Source organism: Triticum aestivum, chromosome 6D (genome assembly GCF_018294505.1).
Source record: "Triticum aestivum cultivar Chinese Spring chromosome 6D, IWGSC CS RefSeq v2.1, whole genome shotgun sequence".
Taxonomy (NCBI): domain Eukaryota; kingdom Viridiplantae; phylum Streptophyta; class Magnoliopsida; order Poales; family Poaceae; genus Triticum; species Triticum aestivum.
Genome location: NC_057811.1, coordinates 10,898,306 through 10,915,488, shown reverse-complemented (window position 1 = coordinate 10,915,488; position 17,183 = coordinate 10,898,306). Strand labels below are relative to the sequence as shown.

The 17,183-nt window shown below is 45.8% G+C and overlaps 2 protein-coding genes across 2 annotated transcripts; both read left to right on the top strand.

The window, feature by feature from the left end:
* The first annotated feature begins 3,055 nt into the window (after positions 1-3,055).
* LOC123143042 (uncharacterized) lies at positions 3,056-7,193 on the top strand. The gene is made up of 4 exons (XM_044561809.1): positions 3,056-3,220; positions 3,319-3,425; positions 3,656-6,675; positions 6,831-7,193. The coding sequence occupies exons 2-3, from the start codon at positions 3,414-3,416 to the stop codon at positions 6,641-6,643; spliced, it is 3,000 nt and encodes a 999-aa protein (XP_044417744.1). The 5' UTR covers positions 3,056-3,220; positions 3,319-3,413; the 3' UTR covers positions 6,644-6,675; positions 6,831-7,193.
* A 3,568-nt stretch (positions 7,194-10,761) lies between these two features.
* On the top strand, positions 10,762-15,238 carry LOC123143041 (uncharacterized). The gene is made up of 4 exons (XM_044561808.1): positions 10,762-10,927; positions 11,034-11,154; positions 11,429-14,481; positions 14,717-15,238. Exons 2-4 carry the CDS (start codon positions 11,143-11,145, stop codon positions 14,718-14,720), a joined length of 3,069 nt encoding a protein of 1,022 aa, XP_044417743.1. The 5' UTR covers positions 10,762-10,927; positions 11,034-11,142; the 3' UTR covers positions 14,721-15,238.
* The last annotated feature ends 1,945 nt before the right edge of the window (positions 15,239-17,183 follow it).

Here is a 17,183-nt window from a genome sequence, read left to right as displayed (position 1 = left end):
CATGAAAAAAGTACAGTAGTTTTTTTTTAAAACTCGCCACTTTATTAATCAAGAATGTTCATAGGTACACGCCGTGGATCATGGGGAGTGCTCAGCCACACATGTCTACCTAAACTCAGATTACAAGTAAACTTGACGAGATTATGAGACTCGAAATTATGGTACCGTGGCTCATGAACAAAAGAGCAAAAAACAAAACTACTCCTATGGTTCATTATTTCATGTACTACTGCCGTATGAGAACCTCCCGTTCCCTTGTTTATATCATTCACCACTCCCAGGCAGTCGGACGCCACCTTTAAACTCTGCACTAGTAAAAAAGTACAGCAGTTGTCTGTCTTCAGGTCAAGAAGGAAAACTGCCTCTCTTGCAAATGGCCTCGACGGGCTTTAAAGGGAAAGTAAGGTGTTCGGGCCTCATTTTTTTTAGTCAGTGTTTGGGCTTTGTTATTGGGCTTGGCTGGGATGGGCGTCTGACTTGTGGAACCTCGCGCATGGTGGGCCGTATTCCTCGGCTGTTGCCGGTCCGAGCCGCCCCCTCCCTCCGGGGTGAAGCAGCACCCCACGGAGCCCTACCCTCTGCCAGAAACCGGTGTGCCTGCCCCTGCTCCTTGCTCACTGTTGTAGCTTTTGTGTTTCCACCGGCCTCTGCGTTTCAATTGGTTTCTTGGTGATACTCTGATAGATAGTTCTGCCAGAAACCTGAAACCAGGAGGGCCCCATTCTTTGAGCTCCTTTGTGGATCGGCCCCAAAATTCGGAGGGAACGCCCAGAGTGTGACACGTGGCGAATGGCTGAGAGTGCGCCAAATGACGCTGATCGTTGCGAGGCTCCTTCCCGAAGGAGCGCTCGTTAATTAGTTGCTCTCGCCTTCTGTGCCCGATACAGTTAGTAGCGCACACCCCCCTCATCACGTTTGGGGCGGCCCATTTTGACTCTTTTTCTGGTTTTTTAAACTGCAAAAAGTGCGGGCGTACTGCGATCCGATCACGCGACGACCAGTTTAAGGGTATGACTCGTCAACCAACAAACCACTTGACTTGTTGTGATTAGGTGCATGTTTTTCTTCCTCTTGTTGCCTCTCTTCTTCTTTTTTCCCTTTCTCCTGTCGCTTTTTCCTCTATCAAATTCGAGAAACTTTTTTTCTTCATGATTCTTTTCTGAAAATTGATGAATTATTTTTTTTTTTGAAATCTGTGAACTTTTTCCAAATTTTGATGAACAATTTTTCAAATTTGGATGAATATTTTTCAAATTTGATGAAAATTTTGTCATTTTGATGAACTTTTTTCAAATCCGAAGAACTTTTTTTCCCAATTTGATGAACTTTTCCAAATTCGATGATCTTTTTCCAAATTCGATGAACTTTTTTTTAAGTTTGATGAACTTTCTTTCAAATTTGCTGAATCTTTTCCAAATTCGATAAACTTTTTTCAAATTCGATGAACTTTTTTCAAAATCAATATTTGTTTTCAAACTTTTTGTGAAATGTGTTTCAAAATTGATGAACTCTTTGTTTTAGAATTGATGAACTTTCCAAATTCATATTTGTTTTTATCCATGTGTTTTTCAGGTTTGTGAATGAAGGGACGAAAAAAAAAGAACGAACGAACGCAACAACATCGCGATGGGATAGAGCGAACGCGAGGCTGCTAGCTGGGCCGGCCCACACGACGCTGCTACGAGCGCCCGCTAAGGGAACCGGCGCCTAAGGCGCTGAAGAGGAGGTCTCGGTCCGAGCCGCCCCCTCCCTCCGCGTACCGTAGAAGCAGCACCCCACGGAGCCCTACCCTCTGCCAGAAACCGGTGTGCCTGCCCCTGCTCCTTGCTCACTGCTGTAGCTTTTGTGTTTCCACCGGCTATGCGTTTCTTTCAATTGGTTTCTTGGTGATAGTCTGATAGATAGTTCTGCTAGAAACCTGAAACCAGAAGGGCCCCATTCTTCGAGCTCCTCCGTGGATTGTTCACAGGTATCCAACTCCTGAAGTAAATCACTCTTAAGGATTGTTTTGTTTCATGCTCAATTTTTCACTTGCACTGAAAGTTGCGCGTTGCTCTAGATCGACTATGCAGTGTTTCTGACCGTATCTGATAGGTATGTAAATGCTGCGTGTGTAGTGTGTTTAGTACAGTTCAGACCGCGTCTTCAGAATGGATATTTTCGATGGCACATTGTTGTGTGCCTGTACTGCTATTTGTCAAGAACACGATCTATTTGTTGTGCTTGTCTTAACAATCCTTTAGACGTAAAAACAGTCAGCAAAAGTGTATTCCATTTTCATGTAACGACAGCTATTACGCTTGCTCTCTGCACCCGGCCTCTTTCTTATCGTGCTGTGACATCTCCTAAGTACTCCCTCCATTACTAAATATAAGGCCTTTTAGAGATTCCAATATGAACTACATCCGGAGCAAAATGAGTGAATCTACACTCTAAAATATGTTTATATACATCCGTATGTAGTCTGTATTGAAATCTCTAGAAGGGCTTGAGGATTAATTATTCACGCCGAACCAGCTATTTAACATAAGCTAACCCTAAAACATTTTCAGGTGCGGCAGTTTCAGTATTGTGTAATGTTTCTAGGCTTCTAGCAGTTTATTAAGTAGTCTGGGTAATGTTTCTAGCAGTGTGTGAAGCATGTTTCGATTATAAAGGAAACCTAAGCATGGAAGGCTTCTAGTATGATCCTTATACGAATCCATGTATCACGTTTCTCCAAGCTATGATGGTTAGAGATATCAGCCGCATTCCACAACATAACAAGTAGCATGTCTTACCTTTCCCCAATGGCAATTTGCAAGTTAACCCACATCTGTCTGCCATACTTCAGAGTTTCTTCCAATGTGGTGCCTTGAAATACACAAAAGATTGGACAGTGAATGGACAGCCTTTGCAATCTTTCGTCTTTATCTTTAAATCCTGCAGCTAGGCACCCACAAGCAAAGAACTGATTTCTGTCTTTAGTGAAAAGCAAAAGGTAATTCTCTCAATGAAACAGCAAAAGGAAAGGGATCACCACTTTCTTTTATTCTGTCAAACGCATTTGTACACACACACACACACACACACACACACACACACACAAAAGCATGAGCCACGCTAATTGTCCCTTCTTGGCTCTCCATCCGGCCATCTTGTACTAGCAACTGAACAATCTATTTGGCTTCAATCGAGCTATGTACTCTCCGGATAGTTCCAGATATTCAACTTAACCAAGGTATATATTAAACTAGCTCATCTCACATGCTGCCTGCTTCTTCAGATTTATGAAGCTAGTTTTATTTATTGTGCCTTCTTGCATATCAATGTATACAGGAGGTTAGGATATTGTTGAAGAGCTGACCGGATCTTAAGCCCAAAATGGAATCAATTTAGAGGCAATATAGATTGATAGATCTGGCAAATTCGCTATGCGTACAGAGGTATTTTTACATCTACTTGAGCCTAGTTTGTAAAATATTTAATTGTGGTACATTTGGGTAGTTTTCTATATATCAGCACGGTCATTAGTTAGTTCAGATCATGTGTGTGCATACTAATATGCATGCCCAGTTAATCATCAATCGACTTATTGTGTGTTCTGTCATTTAGTATTGGTTACGTAGTTTTAACATTGAACTGATTCGCAAATCCCCTCTGCACACACATCTAGGTCATCAAGGCGGACTCCATTGACGTGGCTGTCGAAAGGATTCTTCATGAACTTGGGTCGGACACTAGAAGAAGCAGCAATAGAGAGAATGCCATCTACTTTGATGGCTGGGACGGCCTTGGGGCATCTGCCGTCCTGCAAGCCGTAGCCAAACGCCTCACACCATCCAATGAGGCATTGGCTAGGCCTGTTGGGCTGGAGTTTCAGAGAATCATCTACATCGATTGCTCAAAGTGGGAGAACAGAAGAGCAATGCAGAGGGAAATCGCGCAGCAGCTGAAGCTTCCCAGCTGGGTGATTGACATGTTTGATAAACAAGACGAGGAGGATGATTTCAATGGTTTAGACCAAGGCTCCCGCGGTGAGATAGAACAAGTTAACGCAGAGATCAATCAAGCTATACAGATTTCCAGATTCCTGGTGATCCTGCACAATGGGGGCAATGAGGAGATTGATATATCAAATTTTGGTCTTTATCTATATGGGTATGCCAATAGCAAGATGCTGTGGACTTTCCGAGGGAGATTTCGACTTGACCCCAAGGTGATAGACAATGTGAAGAAGAGCACAACAACACATGTCGTTATTTCAGCTACCAGTGGTGGGCGAGATCCACAAAACCTTTGGTCTTATCTAGTGCACCATGAGGTTGCACAAGTTTCCCGCAATAAGGATGGTTATTTCATCATTGATCCGGCAATTGCTGCTGAGTGTGCCAAATATATGCTGAAACGATGCTGCATTGGCCATCACATCGTTGACTACGACTGGGTTGTCCACACCAGTAACTACTGGGTATGCGATGGGATCATCACACTGGCAGACATTGAGAGAGCTTGGCAAGTTGGAGATGTTCTGCAGCGTGAGCTGCGTTTGTTGGGCACTGAAAACCGGCATAATATTGGTGATTTAACAATAATGCCTTCCTCTCACCTGTCAAGGTCTACCGAGCATATTCCGTACTGGATTTCAAAAGCAACTTGTCGGTTTGTGCTCAGCCCCTGTGGAGTTATGCCCGATGACATGTTTCAGCACTCACACCGGCTCGGCGTGCTCAAGCTCTCAAGGTGTACCTTCAGCTTCTCATTGCCTCCATTCCTATGTTGCCACAGCCTGAGATTCCTGTGGCTTGATCATTGCCAAGACATCCAAACAAGAACACACAACATAGATGCAGAAAAGGAGGAGGAGTTGGACCACAACACCACAGTGTTGTGGGAATGCTTCCAAAGCTTGTGGGTGCTTGACCTGCGCCACACGGATTGTGATCAGATCTTGTCCGCGAGGGTGATGGATCTCATGATCCAGCTGAGGGAGCTAAACGTGATGGGAGCCAGGAACTGGGACATGAGCCATCTACAGGGACGGCTGCGTAACATTCGCAAGCTCCGAGTAACAAAGTCCACCTGCTACTTCAACAACAATGTGTTCTCAGATATGTGGAACATGGAGCTTCTTGATTTTTCTGGAAATATCATCAGACAAGGCATGACAACCTTATCTGGGCCAGAAAGCAACAATAGCCTCAAAACTGTGATTATTGGTGGATGTGATGGGTTAAAGATTATCTCTTTTAGGGGATGCAAAGAATTGAAGAACCTGTTCTTGAAAGGATCATTGGGGAATCTCAATGAGCTGGACCTCTCAGGCACAAGAGTAAAAACACTCGACTTTGGAGGAGTGGAAACCAGTTCAATCCCCAAGAAGCTTATCTTGCTAGGCTGTGAGAAGCTCCGGGCAATATTGTGGCCTCAGAAGGTAATAAGGGAAGGATGGTTTAGTGTGCTGCTGAGTATCGACACCATGTCGACATCAACATCAGCTAACGGAGGGGAAGCACCACTTGCACATCCACATGTCGATCCATCCATCCAACGACAGAAAGAAGAAATATTTAAGGCTCGATGGCGGATTTCTCTCATGGATACAAGGTTCCTTAGGTCGCTTTCTCCTGTAAGATGGTATTTAGGAGGCTCATCCATACATATTGATGTCTGTGATGCAGCTACCGTCGGTGGTAGCAACATCCAAGGAACAAGCAGTGACGAACTAGTGCAAGTCCAACCGCATACAAGTACCTTAATAGACTCGAAGTACAGAGATCTACTGAAGGGCGGCCCAGTTGCAACAGTGATGATGCGGGACTGCCCCAAGATATTTGTAAGGCAATGGACCCAAGTGGTTGCATGTATCATAAATGTGATCATGCACGGGCAGAGCAACAAACTCTTGGAGGATAACCCGTCCATCACTAGTATCCCTGGACAGGCAGATACTTGTGCTTTATTATTGCCTCATTTTTTATGTGAAGCGGCTACATCACTGCATGTGTACGATAACCCGGCCATCACTAGTATCCCTGCACCACCCCAAGGATCAGGATGGAGAAGTATAAGATGGTGTCGAATGGAAAGGTGCCCCAAGTTACACACGGTCTTCACTACTCCTGAAGGCAGTAATGTGAAGAGCTTTTTCTGGCTGGAGACATTCTGGGCCTCCCAGCTCCTCTCTGCATGCTACATCTGGGACAGGCCAACCCAAAGCTACTTTTATAACCTGAACCTCTTGCATCTGGACCATTGCCCCAGGCTCGTACATGTTCTCCCCTTCTCCAAATGGGAGGGAGACACCTTGGGTGCACTGGAGACCCTCGAGATAGTGTACTGTGGTGATCTCAGGGAGGTCTTCCCTTTGGACCCTCAGCTTCAAGAGCAGGATAAAATTCTAGAATTTCCAAAGCTGAGGCACATCCACCTGCACGAGCTCCCCATGCTGCAGCGCATTAGTGGGTGCAGGATGTGGGCGCCTAAACTCGAGACCATCAAGATCAGGGGCTGTTGCAGCCTCAAGCGTCTGCCATTGGTCGGACGCAACACCATGCCGCCCAAGGTGGACTGCGAGAAGGAATGGTGGGACAACCTGGAGTGGGATGGGTTGGAGAAGTACCACCATCCTTCCCTCTACGAGCCGAGCCACTCATTGTACTAGAAGGCCCAGCTGCCCAGAGGTAGCCTACTCAGGTGATCTATACATATATATAGCTCTTTCTTTCTTTACTCTGCAAAGAAACTTACCTCTTTGTATGTCGAACCAAGTTACCACCTTTTCTTTTCTAGAAAGTGCAATTATATGTGGTTAATGTTTTGTAACATTATTTTTTATTTTTTTTCTTTAGGAAATGCATCCTTTCGGTGAGTTCATCTTCAGCACTTCATTCAACACAATATGCGTAAACCAAGTGCTACCTACCTGAAGCTTTCTGCCTCCTGTTTGATTGGTTTGTTAGTTCTCTACATCAACATTGCCATGGTGTCGTATTGTGCATTCCAGTTTGGTTTGATTTGATTTGGTTTGTTATAGTCATCCTTTGCTCAATCGATCCAACTACTTGTCATCTGGTTGCATAGATGAGGGTACAAAAGCTTTCGAGCAAATGACAAATAAATTAAAGTTGGCATTCAACTTAGCCAGTTATCGATTGACTGTGATATGTAAGCATCCATGGTGATTGTGATTATTGTCTATGTGGTGTTTGGTTGTGTTTGGAGTAATCTTCTGATTCTAATTTGTGAAATGAATGGTGTTGATGATTGACGTGTGTTGCGTACACAAGAGATTGGTTTTAGATCAATTGCTATGGTCGCTTACGAGTAGCTTTTTTTTTGCCTGGTGGACCACAAATAGTAGGCTATACCCTGCTCCTTTTTTATGTGGATTTTCTAGGAAACAAGCAGCCCCCTCTCCCAGCCCCCGGCGCCCCCTCCTCTGGCGACACGAGGGGAACCCTAGTTGCGCCATTGCCAGTTTCCTCCTACTCCCCTGAACATACCAAATTGATCTGAATCTGTTCCAACCGACCGGGTGGACGAAGCGTCACCGGGTATGGCTCTAACAGGACAAATCTAGTCAATAGGAGTATGAAGAGCCATGGTAATGGAGATGTGTGGGATCCCGCGTGCACGTCCATCAATCCCTCGATTTCTGCGCATCTTGTGATGTCTCAAAGGAAAGGTGGGACACGTGACAAGTAAACAACAACGGATGTTTCGGTGTCTTCTGGTATAAGGCACGAGGAGGGGCTCATTTTGCTATTCACCATGTCATTCACCTATGTCTTCCCTACACACACGCTCTTCGCCATTGCCAAGCTTTTACCATTTTGCCCCCAAATCTTCTTTGCTACAACCACTCTTTCGTCCTCATCTCCACACCTCTTGACCTAGATCTGATGCTCAATGGAGAGGGCGAGGCCAGTCTGCAGCTTGAGCTCAAGGAGGATTAGCTATGGGACTACAGGGCGGGGAGCATTCCTGGGTCCACCTATGACCTTATCGACTTCATGATGAGGAATTGGAAGTAGTGCACGATGTTCTTTCATGACCTAGACAAGCTCCAAGACGCAAGCCTTCTGCTGCCAGGGAATCTGGTCCCGTGGCGGTCGGGGCTGGGGCTGGCGGTCCCGGTCCCCAGTCTGGACTCGTTGTCCGGTGTGATCTCTCGCATCCCGTGCACCCGTTCTTGCGAGGACTACTCTTTTACTATGGGATTGAGCTCCATAAGCTCGTTCCAATAGTTTTCTCCACGTCGCAACCTTTATGACTTTCTGCGAATGTTTCCTCGGCATCCGCCCCCACATCAATCTGTGGTGCCCATTCTTCCATGTGAAGCCGCACCCGAAGGCGGACCAGTGAAACATCGCAGGCGGTGTCGGAATACATATGTGCAACGACGTGAAGTACACCAGAAAGTGCTCACCGAAGAACTGGCGGGCGAAGTGGTTCTACATCACCAACATCAAACCGGGTCTACCGACCTTCAACCTGGACGAGCTTGACCCCTCAAGACAGCTGGGTGAATAAACATGAAGAGGAGATCATGATGAACATGCTCCCCATCGTGGAGGAGATTAAGAGGGTGAAGGCATCAATAGTGGGCATCTTCACTGTTATCAAGACTTTCCTGTGGCGCGGAGTCTAGTCGCTGCAGGCTAAGGCTGCCTACATGTGAGTACCTTGGGGAAAATGACCCCACCCGGTGTGTCAGTGACGGGATCCATGTGAATAAAGATGTAAGTAAATAAAGTGAGGAACATGGTCATCATATGAGAGAGTTTTTACGGTACCCTATACCGCTGACGGTGAAGGGAGACGGTGAAGGGAGCGGTATATTAAAATCTAACCACTCATTTTCTAAGGGTAGGATAGACATAGATTTGTTGTCATGGGAACCGATAATGGCGACGGGAAATTGATTTGTTGTCCCACGAGTCCTCAACGGTTTCCTTCGGCCTCCTCCTCATATTATGGGGGCATTGTTCCGATACAGAAAAAAAGAAGTAAAGGTAATGTAATTCTGAATGAATGACAAGTCCAACTTGTCTTATGTTTAACTAGTCTCACTTCTGATCTCATGTTTCCATCAACATATTTCCTTGACACCACTTGGCCTTTATCAACCAGTTTGCACTCAAGGTAACATTATTAAGGTGTACCCTCCGGACTCTATAGACCACTAGTGTGTCTTATACCGACTCCGTCCATGACCACGGACATGGCTACTCGAATAGTTTAGATATTGCAGAGGTTGCACACTCTACCTGTACGATGGAGCATCCTTTGCTAGGATACCCTGCCAAGATTATCCCTAAGCCATACACTTTTACCATGTTACCAGCAAAGGTCCAACTTTACTTTGAGAGAGAGGAGCTGGACCTCATCACCTTTTCTAGTGATGTCATCTACCCCCCTTGAAACACTATTGACACTCCAACTCAACAGGTCAAGGATCTCACAATTTAGTGTAAGTCTGGACTCATGAGGTCACATTTCCTGCTCAAGTCGCTCTAGGGGCAACACCAATAAAAAACATGACAAGGAGCTAAATCAAGGACTCCAAACCCGGATTCAAATGCTCTACATGGGAGTCGATCCGGCAGGCTTGAAATACACAAATATTGTTCCACAATAGCTAAATATCAGTCATCTGAAAATCCGATTTGGGTCAGTCAATTTTCGCTACAAGAAGGAGAAAGGTGTGACAGCTGCCGGGTGCTCCTACACCCTCATGAACAATAAATTAATTTTTTTAAATCAAACAAATTTGAAACTTTGGGGGATGAAAGATGATCAAACTTTTGATGCTCTTGCAAATTTTTCAGCCACAAATAACACTTGAGGAACCCTCACAAAAACAACAAAAATATTGCTCAAAAGTGCACATAAACTTTGAACTTTTTTTGTTTTTGTAGGTGAGGGCTCCTCGAATGCTATTTGAGGATGAAACTTTGCAAGAACATCGAATGTTTGATGTTCCAAAGTTTCTTTTTTTTTAACTTTTTTTTTAAAATTTACTGTTCATAGAGGGTGTAGGGGCACCCGGGGGTGAAAGTCCAGCAGAAGGAGAAAGGAGGCGCCGGAGGGAAGGAAGAAACAGCCATAGGGGGGGGGGATCGCCGGAGAAGCTTCCCCATGATCTATCTTAGGGTGGGGTGGGGTGGAAGAACGGTGGTGATGGGGCGGTGGTGCAAGTTCGTCGGAGAAAAAAATGGCGAGATACTGGGCTAAAGGGATGGTCAGGGGCGGCGGCAAGATCGGCGGTTGGGGGGAATTTTCGAGGAGGGCGGTGCGGCAAGGCGGTCGCGAGAGCGTCGCCGGCGTATGCGGCCCGGCTGGTGACAGCAGGCAGAGGGAGGAGGAGGAAGACAGACACTGCAGTGATGCGATCTGGAAAGCGTTTGGAGAAAGAAGACATAATCTGGTTCGTTCGTTTTACATCTAACGCTTCAAACTGATCCAGGCCAAATTGACTGGCCCAAATCAAAATTTCAGTTGATTAACTCCTAGCCATTCCCATATTGTTCAGTTAGCAGGAAGATCCGGCAGTGAACAGACAGCATCCGAGCATCAGAATCAGTCCCTGACCACAATCCTCTATCTTTATTTTTAAATCCTGCAGCTAGACAGCTATAAAGCAAAGAACTGATTTCTGTCTTTAGCTAAAGTAAAAGGTAATCCCTGCAATGAAAGAGAACAAAAAAAGGAAAGCAAAAGGTAAAGCATCTTACTGCTTGCTTCTATTCTGTCCAAGGCATTTCTAGGCAATTGTGTGCACTCACAAGCTTGAGGAACCCCAAATATCTCGTTGCAGCATTTAGCATGTATTTTTTTTTTTGCTCTCCAATCTAGCCAGCTAGTAGTGACACCTGAACGATCTACTTGGCATTTATCGAGCTACAGATTCTCTACATAGTGCCATTTAATCAACTTAACCAAGGTATTTGACTAGCTCACCCTACTCCTGTACTAAATCTGCTTGTCTGATTCTTTCGATTTATGTGAGCTAGCTTTGTTTATTTGCATCTACTTATATATCAATGTAGACAGGAAGTCAGGAGCTGATCGACAAATTAATATGGAGATTGCTGAAGAGCCGACTGGTCAATTTTAAGCCCGAAATGACTTGCTAGAGATCGACGGATCCGATTCACTATGCGTACAGAGGTATTTTTGCACTTACAGAAATCACCTTTCATTCCATTATGCATGTTATATGTATATATATATTATATCCATTCAAGCATAGCTTGCAATATATTGCTCAGTTAGTAGAGTTAAAAAACAGTTAGTTCAAAAAAAAAACAGATAGTTGTGCCTAGGAATATTGCCAATTGTCTAACACCACGGGTCAACTTGTCGTGTAGTTTATGAATTAGTAGTATGGAGTCTAGTTTGAAGTTTTGACTGATTCTCACATCACCGCCATGCACACACGCAGGATATCAAGGCGGACACCATTGACGTGGCCGTCGAAAGGATTCTCGTTGAACTTGGGGCAGACACTACAAGCAGCAGAGAGAATGCCATTTACTTTGATGGTTGGGATGGTCTTGGGGCATCTGCCGTCCTGCAAGCTGTAGCCAAACGCCTCGCCATATCAAATGAGCCGTCGACGAGGCCCACAGGGCTGGAGTTTGAGAAAATCATCCACGTCGACTGCTCAAAGTGGGAGAGCACAAGAGCAATGCAGAGGGAAATTGCAAAGCGGCTGAAGCTTCCCAAGTGGGTGATGGAGATATTTGACAAACAAGACGAGGATGATGATTTCAATGGGTTGGGCCAGGGCTCCCGAACTGTGATAGCACAAGTTGTCAGAGAGATCTATCAAGCCACACAGAATCGCAGATTCTTGGTGATTCTGCACAATGGAAGCAATGATGTGATTGATGTATATAAATTTGGTCTCTATATATATGGATATGCCAATAGCAAGATGCTGTGGACTTTTCAAGGGAGGTTTCGTCTTGACCCCAAGATGATTGACAATGTGAAGAAGAGCACCTCAACTGATGTTGTTCTTTCAGCTTCAAGAGATCGACGAGATCCGCAGGAGCTTTGGTCTTATCTACTGCACCATGAGGCTGCACAAGTTTCCTGCGGCTGCAAAAAGAATGGCCACAGTATCATTGATCCAGCAATTGTTGTTGAGTGTGCCTTGTATGTGCTGAAACAATGCTGCATCGGCTCTCCTATTGTTGACTACGACTGGCCTGTCCACACCAGTAACTATTGGGTATGCGACAGGATCATTGCGCTGACCGACATTGACAAAGCATGGCAAGTTGGCGATGTTCTGCAGCATGAGGTGCGTCTGTTAGACATTGACAATCGGCATAATACCGGTGAGTCAACAATAATGCCTCCTTCTCACTTGGCAAGGTCTACTGAGCATATGCAGTACTGGATTTCCACATCAACGTGTGGATTTGAGCTGAGCTCTTCTGGAGTTATGCCTGATGACATGTTCCAGCACTCACACCTGCTCGGCGTGCTCAAGCTCTCGAGGTGTACCTTTAGCTTCTCATCGCCTCCATTCCTCTGTTGCCATAGCCTGAGATTCCTGTCACTTCTGCACTGCCAAGACCTCCGAACAAGAACAAGCAATGCACATCATTACCACACAAATTCAGACAAGGAGTTGGACAGCAGTACCACGATGTTATGGGAATGCTTCCAAAGCTTTTGGGTGCTTGACTTACGCTACACAGATTGGGATCAGATATTGTCAGCACGGATGATGGATCTCATGACCCAGCTCAGGGAGCTAAACGTGATGGGAGCCAAGAACTGGGACATGAGCCATTTACGGGGACGGCTGCGTAAAGTTCGCAAGCTCCGTGTAACAAAGTCCACGTGCTGCTTTAACAATGACGTGTTCTCAGAGATGGAGATGTTGGAGCTTCTTGATTTATCGGGAAATACCATCACACGAGGCATGACAAGCTTATCTGGCGCTGCAAGAAACCGCAGCCTCCAGACTGTCATTATTGGTGGAAATTATGGGTTAAAAATGATCTCTTTTAGGGGCTGCAAAGAATTGAAGAACCTATTGCTGAAAGGATATTTCTCGAGCCTTGAAGAGTTGGACATCTCGGGCACAAGTGTGAAAACCCTCGACCTTGGAGGAGTGGATGCTACCTCACTCCCCGAGAGGATCATCTTGCTAGGCTGCGAGAAGCTCCGTGCAATATTGTGGCCACAACACAAAGAAAGCCAAGAATGGTCTGGCATGCTCCGTATTGACACCACCTCGACATCAGCACCAGCTGATGGAAGGGGAGTGCCAAAGGCACATCCACATGCCGATCAATCTCTTGAGCAGCAGAAAGAAGAGAAGTTTAAGGGGTGGCAGATTTCGCTTCCAGATGCAAGGCTCCTTAGGTCACTTTATCCCGCGAGATATAAATCCTTAAGAGGCTGCCATATTGATATCTGCCATGCTGCTACCCTTGTTGGTAGCATGGTCCAAGGAGCAAGCGGTGACGAACAAGTGCAGGTCCAACCGTATACACGTACCGTGGTGGACTCCATGTACAGAGATTTCCTGAAGTACCGCCCAGCTGAAGCAGTGACGGCATGGGAGTGGGACTGCCCTAAGATACCCCTGCCACCGGCACCGCTAATGCGGAGGTTTCTCCAAGTGACATGTATCATAAAGGTGATCATGCACGGGCAGGGGAACACACTTTTGGAGGATGCGAATACCAGTGCCTTATTATTGCCTGATTTTATATGCAACGGGGTTTCATCGTTGCATGTGTATGATAACCCTTCCATCACCAGTGTCCTTGCACCTCCCCAAAGATCAGAATGGACCCGTCTAATATGGTGCCGAGTGGAGAGGTGCCCCAAGTTACACGCAGTCTTCACTATTCCCATGGTCCGCCAAGGTATGTTCTCTGATAACGTTTCCACAGGCTTCCAAAGTCTGGAGACATTCTGGGCGTCCCAGCTACTGACAGCACGCTATATCTGGGACTGGGACTGGACAATGGCCACAACGCACATTAAACACTCTGGTAACTTTGAAAGTCTGGTATTCTTGCACCTAGACTATTGCCCCAGGCTCATACATGTGCTCGTCTTGGCCACACCTTCGGTCACCTTGGGTGCACTGGAGACCCTCGAGATAGTGCAATGTGGTGATCTCAGAGAGGTATTCCCATTGGGACCCGAGCTTCAAGAGCAGGATAAAATTATAGAATTTCCCAAGCTGAAGTACATCCACCTGTGTGAGCTCCCCAAGCTGCAGAGCATCTGTGGGCGTAGGATGTCTTCCCCTAACCTCGAGGCCATCAACATCAGGGGCTGCTGGAGCCTCAGGCGTCTGCCGACTGTCGGAGACAACACCAAGCCCCCCAAGGTGGACTGCGAGAAGGAATGGTGGGACAACCTGGAGTGGGGTTGCATGGAGAACCACCACCCTTCCCGCTACGAGTCAAGCCACTCGTTGTACCACAAGGGTCAGCTGCCCAGACGCAGCGTACTCAGGTGAGCTACTTCAATTATCTTTCCTTTTGTTAGCACCTGGATATACCACGGTAACATTTGTTATTATCATGATGATGGTGGAACCCAGCCTTTCGAGATCATATGGAAAAAGAATCTCCCCTACTTAAATGTGAATAAGTTTACTTATATGCTGAAGCCAAGTTTTGTTTTTCATAAAACGGAAAACAAATGCTATTATATAATTAGTTGCCAATATCGGTTTATTATGCTGCAGGTAATCTGCCATTTCCATGAATTGGTATTCAGTTCCCCTCAACCTGCAACCATATGTCGGTCATGCACATCTACAGAACTGAAGCTTTCCTATCGTGTGCGTTGCTGCCCCTGCGTCCTGTGTGACTGGTTTATCTGTGGATTCTCCGCGTAAGCATTGTCTGCGTCTGCGCCATATTGGTGTCTTGGCGCAGCTTCCAGTTTGATTTGATTTGGTTTGGTTTGATCATAGTTGCTCGATCCATCATGTGGTTGCTTAGATGTTGGTACAATCTTTCGAGCAAATTAGAAAAAAATAAGAATGGACGTTCGGATCATGTATCATGAGCTCGGGAGTACTCATGATGCTGCCGGAGTGCTCCTTCTATGTGTGGTGTGGTGGTGTTTGCTTGTTGTAGTACAAATAGTCGGCCATGGACTGATTGTGTTGTAAGCATAAATTACAATGTGTGTTGTTGTTTGCTACGGTATTAATTGACACTATTGACTGACTGTAATTCGTGAGAATAAATGATGATTTTGTGTGTGCTACCATTTTCAGTCTGGTTGTAAATCCATGTCAGAGGTTCTTAATGCCCGAGAGACTTTCTGCATGGAGTAGCACGCAGCTTCTCAGAGAGGTTAATGCTTTCCTGCCCTGCCATAGAATGAGATTTGTGCCAGCATTTGCCAAATTTGTTTGTATGGTGTAGAACAAGAATATATATTTTTGAGGTCAGAAACATTTTTTTTTAATTTCTGCTAGAAAGATGGTGCATCGAAAAATTGAAATCTGGAGAGTCAAAATACAACGGGATAGGGCTATGGTACAGGTACGTAGGTTATGCAGTAATAAGCACGATTATGTGCGTTGCTGGAATCTCCCTCTATAAGGCGACTGAGATTACAGCACCAGCTCTATCAAACTACTACAGCTTAACACGACCTCCTTGAAATTCTCATGCTCCATTGTGTTAGAAGCACTTTGGATCGGGGTAGGCTAGATCTTTCCGGTGAACCTACCTTCTGCTGGTGCTGACGAGCTCGATCCAGCGCCGGCCATGATGATGGCGGAGTGTGGGCGAGGTGGTGGCGACGGAGCTTCCCGTCGGCCTAGCGCAAACCCTAGATCGGATTGGTGTGTTGGTGGTGTTGTGGTGCACGGTCACCTCGTGATGCGTGCCCTAGCACCCCACCTCTTTATATTGCGCTGGCGACAGGGGCCCACCAACCATGGTTTGGTTGGACGCCCCCGATCAGGGCGCGAGTCAGGGGCCCGTTCGACCCGTTGGGTTTGAATGGGAGAGAGATCAACCTAACATTCTCCCCCTTGATCTTAACTTAACTTTTAACCTTATACTTTCTAGTTTATTTGTTTCATCACATATTGGTACATAGAGCATGTTTCATCATCACAGCTCAATTACCGATAGAATCATTCAGCTACAACATACGTTTTGTTCAGAAACAAATTCTGTTCCTTTTGGACCTATCCAGGAATCATAAGGCTTTCCTTTAAACCCATGCCGGCTATGTTGGAAATATGCCCTAGAGGCAATAATAAATGGTTATTATTATATTTTTGTGTTCATGATAATAGTCTATTATTCGTGCTATAATTGTATTGTCCGGAAATCGTAATACATGTGTGAATACATAGACCACAACCTGTCCCTAGTAAGCCTCTAGTTGACTAGCTCGTTGATCAACAGATAGTCATGGTTTCCTAACAAGATCGTGTAGTTTCGTTTGCTAGAGCTTTTCCAATGTCAAGTATCTTTTCCTTAGACCATGAGATCGTGCAACTCCCGGATACCGTAGGAGTGCTTTGGGTGTGCCAAACGTCACAACGTAACTGGGTGACTATAAAGGTGCATTACGGGTATCTCCGAAAGTGTCTGTTGGGTTGGCACGGATCGAGACTGGGATTTGTCACTCCGTGTGACGGAGAGGTATCTCTGGGCCCACTCGGTAATGCATCATCATAATGAGCTCAATATGACTAAGGCGTTAGTCACGGGATCATGCATTGCGGTACGAGTAAAGAGACTTGCCGGTAACGAGATTGAACAAGGTATTGGGATACCGACGATCGAATCTCGGGCAAGTAACATACCGATTGACAAAGGGAATTGCATACGGATTGATTGAATCCTCGACACCGTGGTTCATCCGATGATATCATCGTGGAACATGTGGGAGCCAACATGGGTATCCAGATCCCGCTGTTGGTTATTGACCGGAGAGGCGTCTCGGTCATGTCTGCATGTCTCCCGAACCCGTAGGGTCTACACACTTAAGGTCCGGTGACGCTAGGGTTGTAGAGATATTGTTGGGAATCGTAGCATAATTTAAAATTTTCCTACGCTCACCAAGATGCATCTATGGAGTCTACTAGCAACGAGGGGAAAGGAGTGGATCTACATACCCTTGTAGATCGCGAGCGGAAGCGTTCCAATGAACGTGGATGACGGAGTCGTACTCGCCGT